Source organism: Pelodiscus sinensis, chromosome 32, assembly GCF_052426305.1.
Source record: "Pelodiscus sinensis isolate ZL-2025 chromosome 32, ASM5242630v1, whole genome shotgun sequence".
In the NCBI taxonomy this organism is placed as follows: domain Eukaryota; kingdom Metazoa; phylum Chordata; order Testudines; family Trionychidae; genus Pelodiscus; species Pelodiscus sinensis.
Genome location: NC_143083.1, coordinates 5,776,863 through 5,800,094, shown reverse-complemented (window position 1 = coordinate 5,800,094; position 23,232 = coordinate 5,776,863). Strand labels below are relative to the sequence as shown.

Below are 23,232 nucleotides of genomic sequence, written 5' to 3'. Positions count from 1 at the left end.
CGTGGCCAGGGGAGGCCCTGAGGAGAGGGATTCGGCTCGTGTCACTGGGAGCCGTGGCCAGGGGAGGCCCTGAGGAGATGGATTCGGCTCGTGTCACTGGGAGCCGTGGCCAGGGGAGGCCCTGAGGAGATGGATTTGGCTCGTGTCACTGGGAGCCGTGGCCAGGGGAGGCCCTGAGGAGATGGATTCGGCTCGTGTCACTGGGAGCCGTGGCTGGGGGAGGGCCTGGGGGTTGGGACTTGGCCCGTGTCACTGGGGGTCGTGGCTGGGGGAGGGTCTGGGGGTTGGGACTCGGCCCATGTCACTGGGGATCGTGGCTGGGGGAGGGCGTGGGGGTTGGGACTTGGCCCGTGTCACTGGGGGCCGTGGCCGGGGGAGGGCCTGGAGGTTGGGACTTGGCCCGTGTCACTGGGGGCCGTGGCTGGGGGAGGGCGTGGGGGTTGGGACTTGGCCCGTGTCACTGGGGGCCGTGGCCGGGGGAGGGCCTGGAGGTTGGGACTCAGCCCGTGTCACTGGGGATCGTGGCTGGGGGAGGGCGTGGGGGTTGGGACTTGGCCCGTGTCACTGGGGGCCGTGGCCGGGGGAGGGCCTGGAGGTTGGGACTTGGCCCGTGTCACTGGGGGCCGTGGCTGGGGGAGGGCGTGGGGGGAGGGATTTGGCCCATGTTACTGGGAGCCAAGAAGCCAGGGATTTGGAGCCCACAGACACCTCCAGCGGCTTTATTTCAGTGGCTCAGCTTCTGTGCCTGTCCGCCCCGTCTAGGTTCTGAACCCGACAGTCCGGTCGGTGTTGGAGCTTTCTGTGCGGGAAACACATGGAGACACTAGAACCGGGGTGTGTTCGAACTCAGGGGGATGCAGATTGTGGTGTCGTGTCAAGCGTGTCCGGGATTTCTGTTGGAACCATCTGGCAGCCCTCGCCCCCTCCAGCCCCATGCCCGCAGGGCCCAGGCAAAGGGGCAGGGTGAGCAGAGGGGAGAAAGGCGCCACCCCAGGGCTGGGGCTGTGGACACCAGGCGGGTGCCAGGGCCGGGCCGGCGGGGGCCTTGGGCTGAGGCCCTGTGTCCTGAGCTCAGGATGCATGTGGGGAGGCAGGGCCGGAGCCGGGCAGTGGGGCTGCGCTGAGAGGGGCAGGCAGTGTGGGAAACTCGAGATGCTTAATCCCCCCCCGCCGAGCGCCCCCTCCCTCGTCCTCCAGCCCCGCCCTGGCATGTGCAAACACTCAGCAGCTCTGCCCCCCGCCCTCACTCCCTGGGGCTGGCCCCCCGCCCACCGCAGAGCATCGCGCACCCCCGGGCCCCCTCCCCACAGGAAAGCCCCCCCCCCCCGCGCCTTCCCGCTCCAGCCAGCCCCCAGCAGCCCCGCCGAGGCCGAAAGGTGCCTGCAAACTCCCGGCTCCAGAGCACGCCCGGGCCAGAGCCGCCGGGCTCCCGAGGCCACGCGCTCCGGCGCCCTAGTCCCACCGCGCGAGGAGCGAGCCGGGACGCAGAGCAAAGGGCGAGACAAAGGACCTGCCCTCCCGGCACCAGCCTGCTCCTCCGCGGGGCGAGGGGGTTCGCTCCCGCGAGACAAAGGGGGATCTCCGAGCCCCACACGCGCGCAAGCCGGGTCCCAGGGGCCGGGAGCGACCCCCGCGCTCCGCCGCGCGAGCAGAGGCGCACCCCCGAGCCTCAGTCGAGGCGCGCTCCCCTGGAAGCGTTCAAACGAGCGAATGGAAAAGTCGTTTCCAGCCTCGCCAGAGTCACAAAAGCTCCCAAGTGCTCTGCAGCGCGGAGACGGCCCAGCGCTCTTTGGAAGACACGCACAGTGCCCAAGGCGGGGAGGACTCGGGGAGCTGGGACAGGCTGGAGGGGAAGAGGAAAGAGATTTCAAGCGGGGTGTCAGACCTAAAGAGGGAAAACTGAAAGAGAGAAAATGCAGCGCACTGCAAGCTAGCTTGGAGAGAGGGAGGAGGAGAGAGAAGCATCCCCTTAGCCACTTCCAGAGGGCTGGATTTAGTCTTTAAATACCTTGTTGTCCTGGAGCCGGTGATGTGCCCAGAGCTCCTTTGTTTAGTGGAGATCTGGGCAGAGAAGCAGGGAGTAAAGCCCTCACCCCTGAAGAAAAGAAAAAAGGTGCAGCCGAATCCAGCTTGGAGAGGGGGAGGGCCTTGTCGCGGGAGAAGGGGTGCAGGAGGAGTGGGAGGAACAGGAGAACAACTCTACTGCATTCTTGAGCCAAAAGTTTTTCACTCCAAGGAGGGGGGATGGGGGGAGAGGTTGAGTTTAGCAAGAGACTTTTGAATGCGGACATAGTTCCCACCAAACCCTTCCTTGTGTGTTGGAGACCCATCTGGTTCACCTCATGCTGAACACCCGCTTCAACTCCATTGACTGGCTGCTGGTCCCAGCTTTAGGCAGCAGAAGAAAATTAGTAACAATGATTTCACATCAAAAGACTGGGGGGGGGGGGGGGGAGAATCCACTCTCGGAGGGGGGGTGATTGGTTGCTCTTTTTTGGAAGGAGGGAAAAATGATCCCCTATTAGAGCAATGGAAAGGAGAAAGTAAAAGACATTTCCTGCCAGATGTTTTGCTGCAATTGATCAGGGATAATCAAGGGAGGTTGGAGCGAAATGATCCAGCTCAGAGATATCAGACAAACGCCACATTAACCCCTCCCCCGTCCCCAAACCCCAATTTTTGAGATTTCAAAATGTGTTATTAACTCTCCACAGTCGGCTGCTGATAGCTTTAGATTCGCTCTTTCTTCTCCTCACACATCCCTTCCTGGCCTGGATTTGCTGGCGGTGCACAAGGCAGGTTTCCTCTCCATCTTGTTTCAATAATGATTATTGATGCCTTCTCTTGCACAATAAAAAGCACGTGTGCACAGACACACACACACCTCGGACTCTTTTCACGTGTGTCTCTGCACACCCTTGGTTTGTGCAGGAACTAAACGCCACCAGTGCTGTGCAGCAAGGAAATACCAGAACTCTCCCCAGAAAATCCAGTGCAGACCCGCTAATAGGCCAAAGGAGCGCCCATGAACTCCTGAAAAGCAGCGAAGTGTGGGACGGGTAACTGAATAGAACCAAAAGGAGCCGGAAAATTTGCATGCAAAGCGCCCAGTGATAGGATTGGGGCTTTCTATTGTCCTAAGAGCATATCTGCCCCTGCTCTGCTACCCTTTTACACTCCCCCTCCCCCACTCAGAGTCCACATGCAACCCAGGGATCAATGCACAGAGGTGTCGAAATCCTCTGACAAACGCCAGGCCTGCTCCGCAACTGCAGCTTCTTCAGCCTTCTCCTGCCTCTTTGCAAGGTCCTCGCTGTCCCCTTTGTTCTTTTCTCTCCCAGCAATCAGCCCCCTGCTAGCTTTACAGAAGTCAAACCATGCTTGGCCTAATTAACAGCAAGCTAGGAGAGAGGGGACAGACAGCGCTCCAGAGGTCAGGCAGTTTTTTGTGCTTTACAGGGTCTGGTTGGGGGCCCAATCCTGCAAGCTTTACTCCCACTGAACTGAATACGCCTTTCGCTTGAGCAAGAGCAGCAGGATTGGGCCCTTATGCCATGCTGTGCAATAGTGGAGTGACGAGAGATTAAATGTTGCTTTCTCAAGGGCTAAGCAAATTAGGGCGAATGGCAGCCACAGGAAACTCTGTTCTAGTCTGGTATTTCCAGGGTGCCCATCCCCGAGGTGTCAAGGGGCCAGATTCGTAAAGGCACAAGCACTTGAAGATGCAGATAGATGCCTAGATGCTCAAAGATGAGAAATCTGTGTGAGTTAGACACCAAGGGCACTTCTGGAAGCCCCTTGGGTGACCATTGGCCGCTTCAGACACTTAAATACCCTTGAAAATCTGTGATGGGTTGTTTTGCTTCCTTCCCTTCCTCTCCCAGGGAGAAATTCCTGTGGAGTTGTAATTCATTAAATCCCCTTTCTACATTGCTTAGGCTTTTACTCCTGCCTGCTGTGCTATGCTCTTGGAGTAGAGCAGGCAAGTGAAGGATTAAGAACATGAGAACGGCCACACTGGGTCAGACCAAAGGTCCATCTAGCCCAGTACCCTGTCTGCCAACAGCAGCTAATGCCAGATGCCCAGAGGGAGTGAACAGAACTGGGAGTCATCACGTGATCCCTCCCCTATTACCTGTTCCCAGCCTCTGACACACATAGGCTGTGTCTAGACTGGCCAGTTTTTCCGCAAAATCATCTGCTTTTGCGGAAAAACTTGCCAGCTGTCTACACTGGCCGCTTGAATTTCCACAAGAACACTGATGATCTCATGTAAGATTGTCGGTGTTCTTGCGGAAATACTGTGCTGCTCCCGTTTGGGCAAAAGCCCTCTTGCGCAAATCATTTGCGCAAGAGGGCCAGTGTAAACAGCACAGTACTGTTTTCCGCAAAAAAGCCCCGATCGTGAAAATGGCGATCGGGACTTTTTTTTGCAGAAAACCGCGTCTAGATTGGCCACAGACACTTTTCCGCAAAAAGAGCTTTTGCGGAAAAGCATCCTGCCAATCTAGAAGTGCTTTTCTGAAAATGCTTTTAACGGAAAAGTTTTCCGTTAAAAGCATTTTTGGAAAATCATGCCAGTGTAGACGTAGCCACAGAGCCTAGGGACACTATTCCTGCCCATCCTGGCTAATAGCCATTGATGGACTAGCCTCCATGAATTTATCTAGGTCTTTTCTGAACCTGTTAAAGTCCTGGGCTTCACAGCAAGGAGTTCCACAGGTTGACTGCATATTGTGTGAAGAACTTCCTTTGGTTTGTTTTAAATCTGCCTTGCAATGGAAAGTGGTCACTCCAGCATGCCACCTATGCTAGAATCCGACCCCACACGCCGGCTCTGTTAATGTCTAATTTGCTGACCCGCAAAACCCAGCATGTTAAACTGACAATTTTCTGTTTGAGGAATCTCTGCTGGTGCCATACAATGAGATGCAGCCCCCTTTATAGCAAGGGAAGGGAAGACAGGGCTTTTCCTTACATTTCACTCTGAGGGAGTGTCTAGACTACAGGGTTTTTTGAAAAAACGTCCCCTGCATCTAGACTGCAGCCGCATTCTTTCAAAAGTAAATCAAAAGAACGCAGCAGGTTTTTCAACCGCGGAAAACCTTGTTTTACGAGGAATAACGCCCTTTTTTGAAAGTGCTCTTTCGAAAAAAGACGCTATGCAATGCAAACTAGTCCAGACTGCCTAGGTGCTCTCTTTCGAAAAAACGGCTTGCTTTTTTGAAAGTACTGGTTGTAGTCTAGACGCTTTCGAAAGAGGCTTGCAGTCTAGACATAGCCTGATGGTTAAGAAGTTTATTATTCTACCTAACATCTGCACATCTCCCTGTACCCTTTTGGCTTAGCTTGTTCCTTGTTTTTCTACATTCACACTTTTCAGCCCAGTAAACACAAGAACCTCGGCATCCCAGCAAGACAGCAAAACCTTCTTCACCCTCCCACCATCCATCACAGGGCTGGTCACCCAAAGTTTCTTACCGGCAGCAAGGAATTGCTGCCATTTGTGTATATTTTTCAGAATCCCCATTTGTCCCCCCTTCTCCGATGATGGGTTGTTTGGTGCCTTTGGGTGGGAGCCGTTTGCAGAATCACAGCTCAGCAGCTGGGAGGTTGTTTGCAGTAAGTTACAGCCCAGAATCGCAACTCCAAGCAGACCCAGCCCAGCAGGCAAACAAAGCCAGGTTCTCTGCCTGGGATGTTGGCATTCATAGCAGGAGAGGCGCGGGGAAGTGGGGGAGGGGACAGATGAGTGGCACCAACTTTCTCCCCTCTCTTCCCAGCTGGGAGCGCGGCTCTCCCAGCATCCCCTTGCCCTGCCAAGGCCCTGAGGGACTTGCAGTCCCTGCGACGTCCCAGGAAAGGAGGTGACTGATCAGTTCTCCAGGGCCCCGTGAGGAATTCCCGCCCTGGGGAAGCCCGGCGGAGTGAACTCCAGAAGGGGCCCACTTGCACGTGTGCCGGGTGGGAAGGGTTACTCCGAAGCCTCCCAGAGAGCTCAGCACAAAGGAACTTCCCAGAGGCCTGGATTCCAAGGCCAGAAGGGTCCACTGTGATCAGCACCTCCCATTAGCCACAGCCCAGACACTTGCCCCCAAGCGATTCCCAGGCCAGACCTTGGAGAGAAGCAGCCAGTCTTGATTCAGCAATGGGAAAAATCCATCCTGGTTCCTCAGTCTCGCTGCCAAACATTCTCACCTTATTTCCAGCCTGCATTTGTCTAGCTTCCAGGCCCAGCCTGTGCCCGCTAGCCCCAAGAGCCCGTTCATACTGAGGTGTCCCGCCCAGTGGTACTTACAGACTAGTCGGGTCAGCCTTCGATGGCCCTTTCTCTTACAGCGTGCGTCTGCCTGTCCGTCCCGTCCGCGAGTCCGTTTGTGCAAGAACTCGACAGTAAGAGCCAGGTCCAGCAGCTTCCTCCAGTCACTGAGAACTTTCCATTTCACCTCTTTCAACCGCCTAGTGCTTGCTTGCACCCGTCTTATCCACTGAGCCGGACCGCGCTGGGTCTGACCTGGCCTCGTCAGTGTTTCCACTCGCTCAACGGCAGACTTCACCAGTGATGATTTTAGGTCTTCTTCTAATTGGGACACTCAATAAGGTAGGGCCAAGAAGGATCCCTGTGGGACCCCACTGGAAATATTCCCATTTGAGGTTGGAGTCCCCATTCACAGTGACATTGAGAACCAGCTTTTAATCCATGTAATGACGTGGTGCTAATTTCTAGCTAGTCTGTACTCACGGTGTCGCACACACGGCGTCTAAGTGAAATGGTGCAGCGCTAGCTCCCCTCTGTTCACACCCTGCACAGAGCAGGTGCTAATCTTTATCCAGAATGCACCTCGGGAGTCATGGGAAAGCCGGCAAGTGGCTGATCACTGACTCTCCACGTGACGCATGTAGGCAGAGGGCTGCAGGAGTCGTCCACGTGGACGTCACGTGGCATTGGGGCGCAGGCTGCAATCCGGACCAGAGAGAGGTTGAAACACCACTTTGCTGCTGTGAGTCCCAGCCTGAGCGGCTCGTAACCAGCCAGGCCTGCCGACTGAAGGGCAACTGCCCCAGGGCCTGGGGCCACTGGTGCTACTACAGCAGCAGCACCTGGAACCCAAGCCTTTAAATCACCACCGGAGCATCAGTTGGCACACTCTGGGGGGGGGGGGGGGACACGCCGGGCTGGCTGGAGTGGGGGAGGTGTGCTCCAGGCCCTGCCCTGACCCCACCCCTTTTGCCAAAGGCCCCACTTCTTCCAGGGATGCAGAGCCACACCTCCCATATTGCTCAGGGGCCCAGCAAGTCTATCAGCCCCCCATGACCAGCCTACGATCATGCAACTCATATCCTGAGCCCCGGTCTGCACTATAAACATGGGTCCATACCACTGCGGCACTCGGGGGGTAGAAAATCCACACCCCCAAGCTATGCAGTGATACCCTCTGAACTCCCGTGGTGGCCATCGCCTGTCCTGGCACAGCCAAACCCTGATGCGGCTTTAAATGAGGAGAAGAGGAAGCTACCTAGCAAACTTGGTGGCCCTCGCTCTTAGCACTTAGGAGTTCTTGAACAAACGGACACACACAGACAAACTCCCTGCTCCTGCCTCCTCGGGTGTCCCAGTGTCTAGGTCCAGGCACCAGCTTCCAGCCATTGGTGCCCGGTTTCCCACGGAGACCAGGTGCCCCCCCGCTGCAGCCAGACCAGTCCCCCCTGCCGCTCGACAAGCCGGTCAGTGCCCCAGCCACTGGTGCAGTCTTCTGCTGGCTCAGCTCCATGTCCCTGCACTCTGGGGTCCTCCCCTCCCAGGGAACCCCCTGCCCCCACCTTGCCTCAGTGACCCACGGCCATTCGTCATCCAGCCCCTGCCTCCAGGGCAGACTGCAGCCTGAAACGAGCCACTCCTCTTTGGGAAGGGGGTGTGGGCCCACTGTCTTTGCCTGTCCTGGCTGCCTCCTTGCAGCCCTAGTGCCCTCAGGCCTTGCCTCAGGTCCTGCAGCCTGGGAGCTCTCCTAGGCTCCCCAGCTCTGCCTGCCTTTTCCCAGCCTTGCTCTGTCTCAGGACACCTCCAGCATCCCTTGCAGCCAGGTCCCTCCTGCTCCCCAGCCGGAGCAAGAGTGCCGAGGGGGGTTGTGGGATCTCCAGCACTGGGAATATTGAAGAGCAGGTTGGACAGACGCCTGCCAGGGCTGCTCTAGCTGGTGCTGGGTCCTGCCCTGAGGGCAGGGGACTGGACTCGATGTCTCTCAAGGGCCCTTCCAGTTCTAGAGTTCTATGACATCAAAGGGCCCCAGTCTGGCTCTGGGGGCAGGCGATGAGGCAGTGAAGAAGGAAGCTACAGAAGATGCACAGGTAAGCTGGGGGATCGGTAGCTACCTCTGCTATGCTGAGTATTTTCAGCCTCCTACGGTGTCAGGGCTGTTCCCAATTGCTGTCCATGTGGCCAAGGCAGCACGGAGCACGTGGGGATTCCAGTGGAGCAGGCTGAGCAGAGAGCATCTCCCGGGGAGAAGAATCCAATGGCTTACGCCAGTCACAGCATCGAATCCCAGCGCAGGGCAGCAGCGGGTGCCGTCAGGCCGCCATGCTTAGCAGACAGTTGCCTTCCTGGTGCGGGAGCCAAAACCCCCAGGCCTCCACGCTGGTGTGCACTGTTGCGACATTCCTTTTGTTTTCTAGGAATCTGACTCCACAGAGGAGGGAAACCACAGGGAAAGTGTTTCCGTGTGCGCTCTGGATGGGAGCAAAGGCACGGGGCTGAGGCAGTGATGAATAACACGCAGCGTCGCAGCCAACCCTGAAAAAAAAAAACAACCTTTTATTTCCAACCTAAGGAAAACAACCTTTTTTTCTTCTGTAGCTTGGCAGGCGGCAGCAGCCGTGCTGAGCGCGGGCAAATCCAGATCAAAGCCAAGAGGGGCTGCTGCAAAGATGCAGGCGCTGGACGTTTATTAAGAGTTGATTCATAAAAAGCCACGCTGCTAGTGCCGTGGGATTTCACAGTGGAACCTTGGCTGCAGCTGCTGCCTGATTTAGAAGGAAAATTGCCTCTTTGTGCTGCCAGCGGTAAGGCAATCCCGCCGTTTCCTGGGAAATGTCAGACTCGCTGTAGCCTCCCTCCCCACGGCCCAGAGAACGGCTCACGCGACTAGCTCGTCTCTGCAGACACTTCTTCACTATCACCGCAGAGCAAGCGTCTGCCAGGTCAGAGGCCAGCCGGCAAGGCAAAGAACAGCCAGCCGCGTCCTGGGACTGACCCTCTGCCGTGTGGTCTTGCCTCTGGGCCCTGCGCACAGTCCCCCCGGCTACTCATGCGTCACTCCAGGTTGAACCTCTAGTCCAGCAACCTTGTGGATGGGGGAGTCATGACTTTAGTGAAGCTTTCGAGACTGTCTTGCATGACCTTCTCATAAACCAAGGAAGGAACTCCAACCTAGCTGGGGCTGCTACAAGGTGGAAGCAAAACCAGTTGGAAAACTGTTCCCAGAAGATATTTATCAATAGTTTATAGTCATGCTGGAAGGGCATAACGAGGTGGGTTCTGCAGGGATCCATTCTGGATCTTTCCTTTAGTTTAGATACTGCCATAGGGAGGACGCTTATTTAGTTAGCAGATGATTCCAAGCTGGGAGAGGCTGGGAGTGCTTTAGAGGACTGGGTCATAATTCAGAATGATCTGGCTAAACTGGAGAAATGGTTTGAGGTCAACAGGATGAAGTTTAATAAGGACAAATGGAAAGTGCTCCACTTAGGAAGGAACAATCCGTTTCACGCATATGGCATGGGAAGCGACCTTCTAGGAAGGAGTACTGTACAAAGGGATCGAGGGGTCATAGTGGACCACAAGCTAAATATGAGTCAACAGTGTGACGGTGTTGCAAAAAACAAAACAAAACAAAAACAAAGAAAATATAATTCTGAAATGTATTAGCAGGAGTGTGGTTAGCAAGGCATGAGAAATAATTCTGCTCAACTTTGCGCTGATTAGGCCTCAGCTGGAGAATTGCATCCATTTCTGGGTGCCACATTTTGTAAAAGAGGTGGATAAATTGAAGAAAGTCCAGAGAAGAGTAAAAAAAAATGATTGAAAGTCTAGGAAACATGGCCTATGTAAGAAGATTGAAAAAAAAATGGGTTTATTTCATCTAGAGGAGAGAAGACAGGTGAGAGAGGATAGGATAACAACTTTCAAGTACCTAAAAGGTTCTTACGAGGAGGAGAGGGGAAATTGTTCTCCTTGGATAGGATAAGAAACAACAGGCTGCAAGTACAGCAAGGGCAGTTTAGGTTGGACATTAGGAAAAACTTCCTGTCAGGGTGGTTAAACCTGGAATAAATTGCCTCGGGAGGCTGTGGAATCTCCATCGTCAGAGATTTTTAAGATCACCTGTCAGGGATGGTCTAGATTGGGGTAGGCAATCATTTTAACCGGGGGGCCATTTCACCAATTTTGGTCGTGGGCTGGATCCAGGCCCACCAGTTTTCTCTTAGAAAATGTTGATTCGACAAAACTGAACTGTCCCAGGTGAATGTATGCATGTTGGTTAGATTTTTGATTAAATGTTATCCAAACAGTTCAATTAGGTTGACACACCGATATGAATGAAGAATTTTGGTTCAATTTGATCATTTTTAGCTTTAGACCAGACGAAACTGTGGGTGAAACGAAGCACTTCAACTTGACTGAAAACTACCTGGGGGGGGGGGGAGGGTTCCCCAAAAATTTCATTTCACTGCAAATTTTGTAATTCTGACTCTGTTCTGATTTAGGATGAAAATAAATGTCGAGAGGCCAGAATTCTTCCTGGAATGGAAATTCTGAGGGTCGACCAGCGTTAGCCTGTTTAGATTACAGAGCAGGACAAATGAGGGGAGACATGCTACCTGTCTCCTAGGGGCTGGCAACTGACCAAGGTCTCGCTCTACTGCCCTAGTCCCCTGGAAAGTCCGGAGGCCACCAGACCTAAGCCAGCCTGGGGAAGGCTTGAGGGGGTGAGAGCTTCCCACTCCCTAAGCACACACCTTCCCCATTCACAGGGACACCCCTTCTAGCAGCCAGCTCCCCACTCACAGCAAGCTGCTGTGCACAGGTCCCACAGCTTCTCCCTTTCCTCCCCCTCTTTCCTGCCCCTAGCTGCCAAGGGAGTGCTGGGAAATGTAGTCCCTCTCCTGCTCCGCGAGGAAGGATTCAAAAGTTTTAAAAAACAAACACACACAAACAGAAGCAAAGGGTGAAGTTGAGTGTATGTTCTGCAAAGGGTGTGGCCCAATTGTGAAATGGAATTATAGGCTAGTAGTTCTAAGTCTACAGCAGTGCACTGTTAATTGACTTGAAAAGTCTCATTGGAGGATTCGAGAGAGATTGTGGCATTGTGCGTTGAGAGGTTTTAATTCAGCAGCAGACCCCAGTGATGAACAAAATTCAAAGCATTAATCTACCGAATACTTTATTTCCCCATCCTTTTGGCCACCAGAATGGAGCCTGACATTTACCCAGAGAAAGGAGTAATAGTGTTTGCAGGGACTTTCCCCTGTTTCTCTTGGGGTGGTAATAAACACTGATGAACTCCCAAGAAACATGGGAAATGAAAACGGAAAGCAAAGGGCCTTGTCTCAGAGCAGGCGTCTCCCGGGGAAGCAGTGCCTGGTCTGAAATACTCCTGCCAAACATGCAGAGGTCAGCTGTGGTGAGAGCAGAGCCATGTCCAGCAGGGCACTGGATGCCAGCAGCCACTTCCAAATTCCCAGGCCGTGCAGGGAGGCAGGGCTCTTGGCTGGCCCGCGGCGGGACAGGAAAACCGTCCAGTTTGCGGCTTGCTTGGGAGAGACACACAGAGAGGATGTCTCCAAGTCTCAGGCTGTCTGGCTGGAGCTCCCTCCCCGCCTGCAGGGATCTGCATCATTATCGTGACCTCCTGGGATTATTGTTCCTATTTGTGTTCTGCTGGAAACGGGCTTCTCCTGTTATTCTCTTGGCTGAAGTTGGGCGCAAGCTGCCGCCACCGCTCCGCTCGGCTGTGAGTTCGTCCGTCCGCTGATGTCACTATTTGGCCAGGAGTGACTTGCCTGTCTGTAGCCCGGCACCTCCAGGGTCTCTCTTTTCCTGTTTGATTTAATGAGGGAATAGACCGAGTGCCAGCAGCAAATCTGTCTCCCCTGAATGTGTAAGGGCCTTGGGTAATGGGATCTTACTTCATAGCTCCTTGCCTCTCCCAGGTGTCTGTCTCTCATTCATCCTTCATTGCCCTGGACTCTGACAGCGCTTATGGCACGTGACGCTACTTGCTCCATGCATGTGAGATGGTGCGAGGGGCACGGGAGGGTGCAAGCCAAGCTAGCAGCGCGGTGGCGGAAAGCTCTGCATCAGAGGTGCTCAGACCGGATCCACGAGTGCCATTCAGGTGGTCCGTGGATAGGTCCGTGGAAGGTGCACACCCAGGAATGAAGGGACGCCCACCTAATCAGTGGCTTGCAGGCATGGTTGCATTAATTAGGTGCCTGGATCCTGGGCATGTAAGGTGAGGCAGTGGCCTTGGGCAGAATAAGAGGTAGGCTGGAGTGGGTGGTGGGGAGGGATGGGGGTGATTTGGGATGTGCAGGGCTGCAGTGGCCTGAGCAAGAAGTGACTTTCCCATGTCCAGCAAGGCTGCGGAGAGATCCCTCCTCATATTAAAATAAGAGTTGGGCGCTGTTAGTTCTAGAACAAACACGCATGAATTATGAAGGGGGTTTTAAATAGAGCACTTTTCTCCAAAGCGCTTTACAACAGTTGGCTAAGGGATGAACATTTGGAGAGATCATTACCCAGACTGCTGAGACCCTCAGCAATATTCAAGTGGGCAGGGCCGGCCCACGACATTTTGGCACCCGAGGTGGGAAGTTCAAATGACGCCCCCACGCCCTCTCGCTTGGGCCAAAACTTTGAAAGGTCTCGATTCTGCCTCCTTCCTGTTCTCGCCTCTCATGGGACTGCAGAGAGAATACACACGCACCAGCAGCAGACACAATTTTCCACACTCTGGGTCCTAGTGGCGCCCCCTCCCTCCCACCACCACAGTCTGGCACCTGAGGCGGCCACCTCAGTTCACCTCATGGTAAGGCCAGACCTGCAAGTGGTCCATGGAAAAGCACCATGAGAAGCTCTGTTCTATTGGTGACACAGCTAGTATGCTCCAAGTTCATCCCATGGAGTCACGGTCCCTAGAAGGGACCATTATGATGATCTTTCTGACCTCCTGAGTAACCGAGAGCGAATGGCAGGGCCGCGCCAGTTCTGCGTTCTTTGTATGTAGCGTTCAATGGACACAGACGTAAAGGAGAGGAATATAATTAGCGCCCTTACGGAAATGGGCCTTGTCAGACAAACCTGCTGTCCTTCTCTGAGGAGATGACATGTTGGGTTGATAATGGGCTATACCAACATTATATGTGCTGCATATTGTGTAAGACACATACCATTCTGCCAAGAAAATGAGCACAACCCAATATCAATAGAACACGTTAAGTGGATTAAGGGACAAAATTAGTGGGTCGAATTTAGCAGTAGGTAGAATATCAACACTGATTTTAAAAGTCCTTAAAATCAGTGTGTGGGGGGGTGCAGACACATTCATTATAAAATCAATCTAACATGGCTAACTTTGGCCACCTGCCTAGTGTAGACCAGTCAGGTTTTAGCTGGTGGAGGAGCTGATTCCAAGCTCTTGTCTAAGGCAATATGACACGGGGTGGAGCAACCCCGTCACTCACCGACGCCGCAGGATGCGGCCGGTGAAGGGAGAGCTAGCGACACGAACGCCCAGAGATGGGGAGGGAGCGCGTCATCACCAAGAGCCCGAGCGCGCTGATGACGTCATGTCACAGGCGTGACGGAGAGTGCCGGGGCAGGAACCCGGAAGTGCGGGGGTGAGGAGAACCACCGCAGGGGAAGCAGTATAAAGGGCACGGAGGCCCCAAGGGTGAGGGGGTGGAACGCGGAAGGGGAAAGGCGGCGCGAACCCGGAGGGGGCCGCGAGGGAAGTGAGTGGAGGGGAAGCACGGAAGGCGAAGGGACGACAGGAGCGGAGGGTAAGTACGCCGGGCGTTAATCGGCGGCGGAGTGGACCAGACCCAGGGCGGGCTGTGTACCCCGAGAGCAGGCGTGTTTGGGGTCTATGCCCCCCTGTGACCACTGAGAGTCGCACTCCTGGTGTTAGGGCCCTAGGTCGGGGTTCGGAGAGAGGGTGGGCCCGGACCCCCCACTCCGCCCAGGAGGCCCAGAATTTAGTGGCACCCCGTATTGCCCAGAGGGGCCTGCGAAAGTGGGGTGCGCGGACCAGACACCCCGTGACACGTGGTGGAGAATGTGGGCAGTGATTGGGGCCCTGTGACATAGGGCACGTAAAGCAGGGTAGCTTTGTTTTCGTTTTCTGTCTCTTCACTCGCGAGAAGATACAGGCGCCATGGACGCAGACAAGATTGTGGAGTGGCTGGTGGATAGCCAACGCCAGCTGCAGAAACAACAAACGGAGGCGTTACAGCAACTAACCTCCGAATTTCGGGAGCAGCAAAGACAGCTGGTACGGGAGTTGAAGGATGGAACGAGGGTAGCTGGGCCCATCGCCGAAGGGGACGATGATATGACGGCGCACTCACGACTCCCCATTAGGCTCGCCAAGTTGGGGCCGGAGGACGACGCGGAAGCGTTTCTGGTAACTTTCGAGCGGGTGGCAGCGGCGGCTTGCTGGCCCCAGGAACACTGGGCCACTATACTCGCCCCCTATCTCTCCGGCCCGGCACAGCTAGCCTATAGGGGCCTGTCCGACTGGGCCTCCCTGTGTTACTACAAGGTCAAGGAGGCAATACTCGACCAGTTAGGTATTTCACCGGAGACCTATAGGCAAAGGTTCCGGGCGGCCAAGTACATAGTAGGGGAATGACCCCGGGCGGTGGCCCAATGGATTAGGAAAGCGGGGTTGTGGTGGCTGGAGCTGGTAGTACTGGAGCAGTATTTGCAGGTGCTCCCCTCAGAAGGTCAATGGTGGGTTCGCCGACATTTGCCAGGGACCCTGGAAGAGGCAGTAACCCTAATGGAGCATTTCCTGGCGGCGGAAGGACTAGAAGACCGCGGCAAGGTAGGAACGGGAACCAACCCGGTGGGACGTGGAGGCCCTAGCCCACGAGGGAAAGAGGGGCGGGACAGCGAAGGAACGAGTGCAAGAAACCCCCCGGGACGAGGCCTAGATCGACGGCTGGCCTTCGTGTGGCGTAGCCCCGAGAGTCACGAAAGGAGGGAGACCTGGAACCACGACGAGAGGAGTCCGGAAGGCAAGACGGGCCCATCACCGAGGCCAACATGCTTCCAGTGCGGTCAGGAAGGCCACTTTCGCAGGGAGTGCCCCATGATGGACTGCATGTAAGGACAGCCTACCCCCAGGAGGGGCCCGCGGCAAGAGGTAAGCCGAGCCCGTATAACGAGGCGAGTGCGTTTGAACGGGGAAATGGTAGAGGCCATGTTGGATTCAGGGTGTGGACAGACATTGGTGAGAAGGGATGCCCGAGGAGGGGTAGTGCCCACACTGCCTCAGGTATGGATCAAGTGTGTACACGGCGACATCCAGCCGTACCCGACAACCCACGTTAGGTTGCATGACGGACAAAAGGGTGGAGAGCTACGGGTGGCGGTGACACCGCGGCTGCCCTGCCCCGTTTTGCTTGGCCGGGACTGGCCCAGGCTGAGGTGACTCCTAGGGGAGAGAGACCCCGACGGCCGGGGGGACGTAAGGGAAGTATGGGTAACCCAGGAAGGGGACAAGACGCGGCCACCCCAGCGAGGGGCGGGCATGGAGGAACCCCAGGGGCCGGTGATGGCCCTGGAGGTCGATACGGGAGATTTCCTGGTCCTGCAACGGGAGGACCCGACGCTGCAACACGCGTGGGAAAACGCACTAGTACCCAGGGAAGGTGGCGAAGGGGTAGGCAAGCGACATGGACAGGGCCCCTACTTCGAGATCCAGGGGGATAGATTATATCGGATCACGGGGGTGGAGAACAGAGAAACCCAGCTGATCGTGCCTAAGGCGTATAGGTGGCAAGTGATGGAGTTGGCCCACAATAACCACTGGGCTGGGCACCTGGGAACGGAGAAAACCCAGCAGCGGGTGCTCCAGCGGTTTTATTGGCCCGGGTTGTACCAAGACATTAAGAATTTTTGTATGTCTTGCACGCAATGTCAGCGGACCGCTGGAGCCCGGGTGCCCCGAGCAGCCCTGGTGCCCATGCCACTGGTGACAGAGCCCTTCGCACGGGTGGGCATGGACCTTGTAGGACCCCTCGAACGAACTCGAAGGGGGCACCAGTATATATTGGTGGTAGTTGATTATGCGACCTGTTACCCAGAGGCTGTCCCCTTGCGTAAGACCAATGCCGCCACCATAGCGGACGAGTTAGTGAAGATGTTCGCACGGGTCGGTCTTCCTAAAGAGATCTTGACCGACCAGTGCACAAACCTGGTGTCCCGCCTAATGCAGGAGTTATGTAAGTGGCTACAGGTGAAGAAGATTCGCACAGTGGCCTACCACCCCCAAACGGATGGATTAGTTGAGCGTTTCAACCAGACCCTAAAGGCAATGCTGCGGAAGCTGGTACAGGACGATCCACGGGACTGGGATAAGTTATTACCACCCCTACTCTTCGCGATACGGGAGGTATCACAGGCCTCGGTGGGGTTTTCCCCGTTTGAACTGTTGTATGGTCGGCGGCCTCGGGGAATACTAGACCTGGTACGAGAAGGGTGGGAAGAGCAAGCTTCGACCGCATTAGGGGCGGTCCAATATGTAATTAAATTGCGGGACAGAATGCAAACGATAGGAAGGTGGGCCCACGAGAATTTGAAAAAGGCACAGGAAGCACAAGCCTGCCATTACGATGTGGGAACGCGAACGAGGACCTTTAGTCCAGGCGACCCAGTATTAGTATTATTGCCAACAGGAGAGTCTAAACTATTGGCCAAATGGCAAGGGCCCTACCGGGTAACCAAAAGGATTGGGGAGGTGGACTACGAAGTCCAAGTGGGGGGTAAATGACGGCAGAGCCATGTTTACCACATCAACCTGTTAAAACGATGGATACCCCGGGAGGCCCCCTGGCAGAGGCCCTCAATACTGAGATCGAGTTTGGGCCATGGGGAGAGGAAGAGGTCACCTGGGCGGCTAGCCCCATGGGTACGGAACTAAATTGTGACCAACAGGAACAACTCCAAGCAGTGTTGCGACAATCGGCAGCCAGCCTGATGAGCTGACCCAGGAAGACAACACTAGTATGCCATGAGAGCAATATGGACCATGTTCAGAAGATAAGAGACCCGGTACTCCCCGTCCCCAGAAAGCTATGGGACACCGTCCAGCAAGAGCTGCAAGATATGATACGGTGGGGAGTGGTGGAAAAATCATGAAGCGAGTGGCGGAGCCCAATCGTATTAGTCCCAAAGGAGGATGGAGCCATACGATTTTGCATCGACTTTCGCAAAGTGAATGCGGTGTCCAAATTCGACGCGTACCCCATGCCCAGGGTGGACGAACTTTTAGAGCGCTTAGGACGTGCCAAGTATTTGTCGACAATCGACCTTACCAAGGGCTATTGGCAGATACCCCTGTCACCGGCGTCAAAAGAAAAGATGGCATTCGCTACCCCGTTCGGACTATTTCATTTCGTCACCATGCCGTTCGGATTGCATGGAGCAACTGCCACATTTCAAAGACTGATGGACGAAGTCTTGGAGGACCACCAGGACTACGCAACCACATACATAGACGATATTGTCGTCTTCAGCAACTCCTGAGAAGACCACCTACAGCAGCTGGAAGCCGTTTTGCGGCTATTATATGCCGTAATAGAGAAGGAAGCGCTAGCCATTAAGTGGGCAGTAGACTCTCTGCGCTATTTCCTTATAGGTAACCCCTTCACGTTGGTGACCAACCACGCGCCCTTGAAGTGGATGCAGAATATGAAGGACACTAATGCGCGAATCCTCCGTTGGTATCTAAGCATGCAGCCATTTTGTTTTGAAGTAAAACATAAACCAGGTAAAGACAACCTGAATGCAGACTGCCTCTCACGGATGCTGGGTAACAAGCAAACAGGGAGTGTAAGAACTGGGGAAACGGGGGAGATGTGTGACGGGGTGGAGCAACCCCGTCACTCACCGACACCGCAGGATGCGGCCGGTGAAGGGGGAGCTAGCAACACGGGCCGAGCGGCCCCGGGAACGCCCAGAGACGGGGAGGGAGCGCGTCATCACCAAGCGCCCGAGCGCGCTGATGACGTCACGTCACAGGCGTAACGGAGAGCGCCGGGGCGGTAACCCGGAAGTGCGAGGGTGAGGAGAACCACCGCAGGGGGAGCAGTATAAAGGGCACGGAGGCACCAAGGGAGAGGGGGTGGAATGCGGAAGGGGAAAGGCGGCGCGAACCCGGAGGGGGCCGCGAGGGAAGTGAGTGGAGGGGAAGCACGGAAGGCGAAGGGACGACAGGAGCGGAGGGTAACTACGCTGGGCGTTAACCGGCGGCGGAGTGGACCAGACCCAGGGCGGGCCGTGAACCCCAAGAGCAGGCATGTTTGGGGTCTATGCCCCCCTGCGACCACTGAGAGTCGCACTCTTGGTGTTAGGGCCCTGGGTTGGGGTTCGGAAAGAGGGTGGGCCCGGACCCCCCACTCTGCCCAGAATTTAGTGGCACCCTGCATTGCCCAGAGGGGCCTGCGAAAGCGGGTTGCGCGGACCAGACACCCCGTGACACAATAGAACAGGGTATATCTGTGCTCTCGTCCTGATTTAAATCTTTCCCCTCCATCCCTCCCTCCCTAATGCTGCAGACCCTGGAGGCAGAATAACGTCCTGGGTCCAAAAGCCTTCGATCAATCAGCTTTTGTCACTGCAGTGACACTAATAGAGGCAGCACTCCTGCCATGGGAAGATGAAGAACTGACAGCGCCTTCTCTGGCCATGGTGAGTAAGAACATCAGAGCGGCCAGGCGGGGTCAGACCAAGGCCCATCCAGCCCAGTGTCCGGTCGGCCGGCAGCAGCCAGTGCCAGACGCCCCAGAGGGAGTGAACAGAACCGGGAACCATCCAGTAATCCCTCCCCTATCGCCCATTCCCAGCTTTTGACAACGGCCAGGGACACCCTCCCTGCCACTTCCCTTCCTCCTCACCACCCAGTGGAGAAGCAGAGTTAACAGTGCGATCAATGGTCCATTTAGCGGGTCCTTACTAGACCCACTCAATCAAACCCCCAGGAGATTGATCTCTGCAAGGTGGATCTCATGGTAAATGAAAACAAGCCCTTAGTTAGTGTAAATGACTCAGGGATCAGGTGCAAGGGCTTTATCCCAGAGAAGGGGGAGTGTTCAGCTAAGGAAGGAAAACACCAACAGAAGCAGCTCCTGGCTCTTGAATGGAAACATTCCCAAGCAGATTAGATAACACAGAGGTCAGAACAGATCATGGGCCAAACCTGCCATGGAGCAAAGACCGTGCTGACCTGGGAAACCCTGGCTGCTCCAACCCCCATGAGCAAAAGTGACACGCGCCCTAGAGCCCTGCCCCAGAAGCAGGGAACTGACATTTAGTGCAGGGTGAGTCAGGAAATGCAGAACGTGCTGGGTGCCTGGCTCTGAAATCTGCCAACACAATGGCTGTGTCTAGACTGGCAAGTTTTTCTGCAAAATCATCTGCTTTTGCAGAAAAACTTGCCAGCTGTCTACACTGGCCGCTTGAATTTCTGCAAGAACACTGACGATCTCATGTAAGATTGTCGGTGTTCTTGCGGAAATACTGTGCTGCTCCCGTTTGGGCAAAATCATTTGCGCAAGAGGGCCAGTGTAAACAGCACAGTACTGTTTTCCGCAAAAAAGCCCCGATCACGAAAATGGCGATCGGGGCTTCTTTGCGGAAAAGCATGTTTAGATTGGCCATGGACGCTTTTCCGCAAAAAGTGCTTTAGCAGAAAAGCATCCTGCCAATCTAGACGCACTTTTCCGAAAATGCTTTTAACGGAAAACTTTTCTGTTAAAAGCGTTTCTGGAAAATCATGCCAGTGTAGACGTAGCCAATGTGAATGGGGGGCACCGAAGTGGTGTGGTGGACGTCCCCGGCATCCGTGAACCCTCTTCTGTGTGCGTTACACTCAGGAGCACTGTTGTACTGGGGCAAACGCACCAGGCCGGGTTGGCTACGGAAAGCCCAGCACGACGGGTTGCTGCATGTTCTAAATGAGCACTCTCTAGGGTCGTATTCCCCAGGGTGCCGATGAGCACGATGAAGCCATCTCACCCCTGCCTCCAGGCCAGTCTCCCATGGTGTGGCGTGCGGAGGGGTTTCCAGCCCCGCTCACTGCAGACATGAGTCACGCCGGCTCTGCCTGGCTCCTCCTTGTCATCACAGCAGAGCCCTCGCGCAGGGTGGGGGGAGATAAGCAAGCACAGGAATGCTTAGCGCCTGTTTCCTGCATTCCCATCACTTTGGGGGGCTCCTTTCTGAGCTGCGAAGAGCAGGGCCCTTGTGTTTGCTGATGGCCACAGACCGCAGCCGTTCTGCGGGGGAGGTTCACCCTCTCTCACTTTCGCTTCTCCCTGGTCTGCCTAGCAAAGCTGCCGGGGAGTCTGGGGCCAGCCGGGGGTGAAAGTTACACCAGTTACACCCCCCAGAGCCGCTCGGGACGCCCCACTGGCAGTGTACCGGCTCTTTGTTTCCAAGCAATTTCAGCCCCGATGGCCATGGCCTTCTGAGACGTCAGGGAGGGTCGCTTTGTGCTCAGAGACAATTTCCTGAGGGCTGCAGGACTAGAGCGCGGGCGGGGGGCACTTCACAAATGTTGGTAAGTGGTGACGGGCCAGCTCCAGGCCTCCCAGAAGGGGTGAGGCCTCGGGTGGAAGGGGTGGGCCTGGGACTACAGGGAGAAAGAAGGAGTGTGTGAGTGTGAACAAGAGACAGTTTGTGACAGGGGCTGGGGGCACAGTGTGGCAGGGTATGTCTACACTAGAAAGTTAGTTCGAACTAACTTTCCTAGGCGCTACACTAGCGCTCCGTTAGTTTGAACTTAATTCGAACTAACGGAGCGCTTAGTTCGAACTAGGTAAACCTCATTTTACGAGGACTAACGCCTAGTTCGAAATAGCTAGTTCGAACTAAGGGCTGTGTAGCCCTTTAGTTCGAACTAGTGGGAGGCTAAGGCTTCCCAGGTTTCCCTGGTGGCCACTCTGGCCAACACCAGGGAAACTCTATTGCCCCCCTCCCAGCCCCGGAGCCCTTAAAGGGCCACGGGCTGGCTACTCACTTTGTGCCAGTTGCAAGGCTGCAAGCACCCGTGCCTGCACAGCCTGCACCTGCCACACAATGAGCCAGCCATCCGAGGGCTCCCAGCCCTCCACTGCTCCCCAGGACCAGCCTGGCGGCTCCCGGGAGCCTGCCCGGGGGCGCAAAAGGCGGGTGCCCGCCTGGTCAAGTGCGGAGATCGTGGACCTCATCGAGGTTTGGGGGGAAGCCTCCAATGTCCACGATCTCCGCACTAGCCACCGGAACGCGGCCGTCTACGGACGCATGGCTGCCAGCCTGGCCGCCAGGGGCCACCAGCGCAGCCGGGAGCAGGTGCGCTGCAAGATTAAAGACTTGCGGCAGTCCTACTCCCGGGCTTGCCTGCCAGGGGCCGACCCGGAGGCCTGCCCCCACTTCCATGCCCTGGACCGCATCCTGGGGCCTCATGCCATCCCTGCCCCCCGGGACGTGATTGACCCCGGGGCAGAGGGACCGCTCCTGGACACGGAGGAGGAGGAAGAGGGCTCTGAGAGCCAGGAGCCTGCCGCCAGCCTGCCCAGGACCCGGGACCCCCAAGGCACGCCACAGACCCGCTCGCCTGCATCGTCAGAGGCCGGGGAGGCGTCCACCTGTGAGTACCTTTGTGTTCCCCTTATGTGTACAGGGGGCTGGGGCGAGAGGGAGCCCCGGGACCGTGCGCCTGGGCCTTGCCCACCACGGAGCAGCAGCTGGGGATCCTGCAGGGGCCCTGGCCTTGCAGAGGGGAGCTGGGTTTCACACACCTGGGCCCCTGGGGTAATTGACCGCTGGTCTTCTTGCACCACAGCTGCAGCACCGGGGCCTGCAGGGCGCACCACACCGCCTGCAGCAGCCGCCCGCGCCCGGGCAAGCAGGACAGCCAGGAACCAGGAGGACTACCAGAGGCGGCATCTCCGGTTCCTGGACCGACAGCTCCGTCTCCAGGACCACTGGGTCCAGGAGGACCTCAGGCTGCGCCAGAGGAGTCTGGAGGCCCTGGAGGAGCAGGGCCGTGCCCTGCGAGGCCACCTCCAGAGCCTGCTGGACCGCTTTCCATTTCCTCCTCCCCCTGCTCCCCCTCTTGCTCCCCCTGCTCCTCTTGCTTCCGCTCCTGCTTCCTCCACACCCCCTGTCCCCTCTGCCCCCCCCTCCACAACCATTCCCCACCGACGCCCCTGGACCCGCAGTGTGGCGAGACGGGAGAGGCAGCCGGACTCCCACCCCTGAGCTTTCCTTTCCCTTCCTCCCTTCCCTCCCCTCCCCTTCCAGCTCCCTCGTCCCAGGTTTCCCCCTCCCTTCTCCCACCTTCATTCCTCCCTCCCCCACCCCAGTTCTGTGAAATAAACAGACGTTTTTGTTTGAAAAACAGGTGTCTTTATTTGACAGTAGGTAGGGAGGGGAAAGGGGAAGGGCGGGGGTAGGGTGGAAGAAGGCCCCGGTGGGGCATGCAGGGAGAGGTCAGTCCTCCTCCTCCTCCACCTGGAAGCTCTCCCGCAGGGCTTCCCGGATCCGGATGGCCCCCCGCTGGGCTTCCCGGACGGCGGCGGTGCGGGGCTGACCGTAGTGTCCAGCCATGCGGTCAGCCTCAGCCATCCAGGCTGGCAGGAAAGCCTCCCCCTTCCGCTCACACAAATTGTGGAGCACACAACATGCCGCCACCACGGGAGGGATGTTGTGCTCGGCCAGGTCCAGACGGGTGAGGAGGCATCGAAAGCGGGCTTTCAGTCACCCGAAGGCCCCCTCCAACACGATGCGGGCCCTGCTCAGCCTGTTATTGAAGGCCTGGCGGGAGGGATTGAGGTGCCCCGTGTAGGGCTTCATGAGCCACGGCTGCAGTGGGTAGGCGGCATCCCCCACCAGGCAGACGGGCATGTCCACGTCCCCGACCCTGATGTGGCGGTCGGGGAAGAAGGTCCCGTCCTGCAGCCGCT

General features: G+C 56.3%; 2 protein-coding genes across 2 annotated transcripts in view; one reads left to right on the top strand and one right to left on the bottom strand.

Annotated features, from left to right (window-relative positions):
* FBN3 (fibrillin 3) overlaps positions 1 to 2,166 on the bottom strand; it is a 175,344-nt gene extending 173,178 nt beyond the window's left edge. Inside the window, exon 1 of the mRNA XM_075903143.2 lies at positions 2,009 to 2,166. The gene's annotated coding sequence lies outside the window, so the exon portion shown is untranslated. The remainder of the gene's footprint in view (positions 1 to 2,008) is intronic.
* An 18,743-nt stretch (positions 2,167 to 20,909) lies between these two features.
* On the top strand, positions 20,910 to 22,850 carry LOC149520886 (uncharacterized). Its single transcript, XM_089775007.1, has 2 exons — positions 20,910 to 21,914; positions 22,110 to 22,850. The coding sequence occupies exons 1-2, from the start codon at positions 21,365 to 21,367 to the stop codon at positions 22,526 to 22,528; spliced, it is 969 nt and encodes a 322-aa protein (XP_089631133.1). The 5' UTR covers positions 20,910 to 21,364; the 3' UTR covers positions 22,529 to 22,850.
* The last annotated feature ends 382 nt before the right edge of the window (positions 22,851 to 23,232 follow it).

Excerpts from the sequence above, each read along its gene's own strand:
- LOC149520886 (XM_089775007.1), top strand. The coding sequence starts at position 21,365 with ATGAGCCAGCCATCCGAGGGCTCCCAGCCCTCCACTGCTCCCCAGGAC. Across the intron at positions 21,915-22,109 it reads GGCCGGGGAGGCGTCCACCT|CTGCAGCACCGGGGCCTGCA; the intron begins GTGAGTACCTTT and ends CTTGCACCACAG.